General features: G+C 40.6%; 1 protein-coding gene across 1 annotated transcript in view; it reads right to left on the bottom strand.

Moving 5' to 3' along the window:
* The window catches only part of HMCN1 (hemicentin 1), a 234521-nt gene that overhangs the window by 90427 nt on the left and 140432 nt on the right, over positions 1 to 3662 (bottom strand). The window contains exon 46 of the mRNA XM_015415242.1: positions 2834 to 2947. Within this exon, the coding sequence (XP_015270728.1) occupies positions 2834 to 2947 (114 nt within the window). The remainder of the gene's footprint in view (positions 1 to 2833; positions 2948 to 3662) is intronic.

Below are 3662 nucleotides of genomic sequence, written 5' to 3'. Positions count from 1 at the left end.
TTTATTACCACTGTAAATACAGAATCCTTCAGGGCCCTTCCAGGTGGCCTAAAATATCACAGTTTGTTGTTACTAGTATTGCTATTAAGTTGAATAAGGGTATACTGGATGCTGCCCAATAACAGGCCCCTTGCCATAGTGGCTTAAGGGTTTATAAGCACGAAACTAGTGCTAACCCTTAACCCTGTGTACACTTAGATAAATAAATAACCTCAAGCATGAGCCATCACTGCCTTGCCCTCATTTATTCAGCCCTGAAGTGCTGAATCTTCTCACCGAAGCCACAAGTACTGATAAAAGCTATAGATTTTTAAACAATGGGAGTAAATAATCTTCAAATTATGAATTTTTGAATGAATGCTATTGCAGATCAGGCCATCATGCTAACAATATGCACAGAAAGTGGTAACAATTACATACAATTATATATTACTATCATACTTTTAATACTCTGCTTCTAAAAACCGCCTTACATAATGCAATTGTACAACCCCAGTTAAGCCACAGATTAATAGATAGATGTATTTGACATTGGCTCAGATTTCCCATAAAACATGAAACTGTATTAAGGATTACAGTTTATAGTACAGAAATATAATTTGATGGGGATGTAATCTGAAGTCTGCAATGATTGATGATTAATGTTAATTTATCCTTTCAGATATTTATGACTTCCGATTAGTGGTGTGCACTTCAAAAATTCATTTTAATTTTGAATCGGATTTTTTAAGGGCATAATTTTTGGTATGTTTGTAATTATTTGGGGGCTCAGTTTTTTGGGTGCATTTCCCCTCCACCAGAAGCACAGGAGTGGAAAGAGAGGGAGAGAGAAAAAGCACATCCCAGCTCAAATGTTCTTCAGTGCACACTTCCTTTAAACTTTAAAGTGACATTATTTTCTATGGGAAAAGCGGGCGTCTGAATTTAAGCAGCAAGGTCCACTCCCATTTAAAATAATATTCATTTAAAATTTAAAAGGCTGATACACATCTGAAAATCTGGAAAGGTAGACTTGGTCTTGGTAGCTAGGTATACTACCCACAGGAAATAAGGGGGCCATTTATGTCCTAAGGCAGTAGACCCGGACTCTCTACCACCCAATGGACATAATGTGCCTACTAATTCCTATGGGCGGTAGACCTACCCTCTGAGGTCAGGTCTACCTTCAGCACTTACCTTCAGCACTCTGCAGTTGTTTAGTGATGCATAGCCTCTTTACATTTTAAAAGGATGTTATTTTCAATGGGTGTAGACTGAGTTCCTGAGTTTGGAGGCCCAGCCTTCCCATACAAATGAATGGGTTCAGTTCATCTCCCTCTCTTTCTCTCCCTTCCTGTTCCTGCTCCTCCCTGAAACTCAAAGCACTCCCCAAATTCCAGGAGATAAATTATTGTAATTTATGGGACTGGAGGAATATTTTGGATCATTTTAGATATTAATAAGCTGGCCCAGTACTTTTGGCTGGGGTGTATCTAGTACCAATAATAATAGTGAGCCATTCATTAGAGTGACAGACTAGGATCTATGGAGCCCTGAATTCAACTTCATACTGTTGAGTGACTCTGAGCCAGTTCTCACACTTAGCCCAACTTAGTTCTTAGGACTACTATGAAGACAAAATTGAGGAGATGACAACTATGTACACTGCCCTAGTCAAAAAATGCAATTGCTGAAGAACCTCCTAGAAAGTAGGTGCCCCAAGATTACAGCTAAACTTGCCAAATTTGGCTGGTTAGCTGTAAGGACTAGAAAGTTGCTAGTGAAAGATGAATAGAATGTCATTTGTTATAGGACTTAACATGTTTTACATACATGCTCTATTTGATATTAATTTTATATATTTCATTTATGCTTGTGGTTGTATGAATTTAGTCTGAGTTAGTTTGACTGTTGTATTAGAGTGCTGGCTTTTTGCTGTGAATAAATTTGTACTGTATGTACACTGCCCTGTTCTCCTCTAATGGTTTTTTTTTTTCTGATCTTGATCTAATCATATGAGTTTAATTGATTGATTGATTAAATCTGCATACAATTCCTTAAGAATAAAAACAATATTTTTTAAAAAAATGTGTATAGATTATATCTCTACTATCTGCCTTGGGTTGCCAGGTCTCTTCGAAACACCGGTGGGGGATGCTCTGGGAGCTGGAAGCCAACTTTACTGGAATTGATGTTGCATGTCACCCGGAAAGGCATTTCGTGGGCAATGCTGTGGTTTTTGGGCAAAACTCTATAGTAAAATTGCCCTTAAACAATAGAGTTTTGCCCAGACACCAGAGTGTTGCCCCCCTCCGATGTCACTTTTTTGGCCAGTGGTGGGCAGGAGCCCGCAAAAGCAGGGGATCCCCCGCCCCAAACTGGGGAATGAAAAACCTATATCTGCCGTGTGCTTTTTTCAGGAGTACTTTAACTGTTAAAAAATCTGTTGTTCAATCAACTAGGGGAATTTTTTGGTCAATTAAAAGTTGCTGATTAATAAATTAAACAATGCTAACCCAAATCTCACTGATCCGACAGTACTTTTAGCAGAATCCCACTTTTAAAAAACACATGATGGTGTGGAGGGAGTGGGGGGAGGTGAAACATTACCAAACTGTTTCCTTTATTTTCAGAGAATATATGGACAAAGAAACCTAACAGGTTGAAGGGAAAAAGTATTATTTTTAATCGTTATGAGGGGTGTCTATGATTTAAAATAGTAGGAGGATTAAAATTCAACAGAAATTCAGCAGAAATTCTGAAAAATATCTCACTTTCTTAGTTTCTTCTATTCCCCTTATTATGCAAATGGAAATATAGGGTTTCTATTATCAAGGAATCTAAGTACGCTTACAAAGTACACGGACATCATACTGCATGGAATCTTCTCCAGCTTCATTTACAGCCACACATGTATACCGTCCAGCATCTTCACTCTGAGCCCGTGGAATCTGCAAAACACGACCTCCTGGAAGGAAAGAAAAAAGGACTGAGGAGGATTTGTCACTGAACTGTTAAACACACTTCCAGGGTCAGCATCAAGGGTCTGCAACACTGGGCAGTGGGTCTGACCCAAGAGCTTAAGGTGGGCATGCCATCAACCCTGACCCACCATAGCACAGAATCAGCACCTATCATTCTGTTGTACTGCATTGCAATGGCAGAATCCCACACTTCTGAGCCACTAGTCTCAGCCTTCTTGTGTGAGCAAATGGTAGTACAATCAGTCATTGCCGCTCACTAATTTGCTCTCTTTCTCTGCGTGGCAATGGTGGCTGCTGCTCATAGCAACCTTCACCATTTGCTAGATGAAGGAAAGCAATGTCAGTATGAAGCACAACAGCTCCCACTGCCTACTTTCTGCCACCATCTGAATGAAGAGTGGGGCAAATAGGTTAGGTGAGATGATGCTAGTGCACTTACTGATGGTTGGCCACCAGAGGGCATCTTTCCTGGAGTGGGGGGAACAGGGAGCTGGTTCTGCACAGCTCCCTCATCTGATTTAATACCTATATATATGCATTTCCTCTCTCCAATTTAGATAAGGAGATCTGTGCTCAGGAGAAGGCCTCTGCACACAGATATTTTTAAAATTCTAAGCATTTGTATCCCACTCCATCTCGGCCCGGCCCCCCTCCCCTTCCCCCCCCCCCACGCCAGGGCTGGTGAGGCAGAAGCCTCCG

This window comes from Gekko japonicus, unplaced genomic scaffold (genome assembly GCF_001447785.1).
Source record: "Gekko japonicus isolate JY-2015 unplaced genomic scaffold, Gekko_japonicus_V1.1 scaffold269, whole genome shotgun sequence".
NCBI classification, from domain to species: domain Eukaryota; kingdom Metazoa; phylum Chordata; class Lepidosauria; order Squamata; family Gekkonidae; genus Gekko; species Gekko japonicus.
Note: the sequence above shows the minus strand (reverse complement) of the source record. Positions and strands in the feature narration are given on the sequence as shown.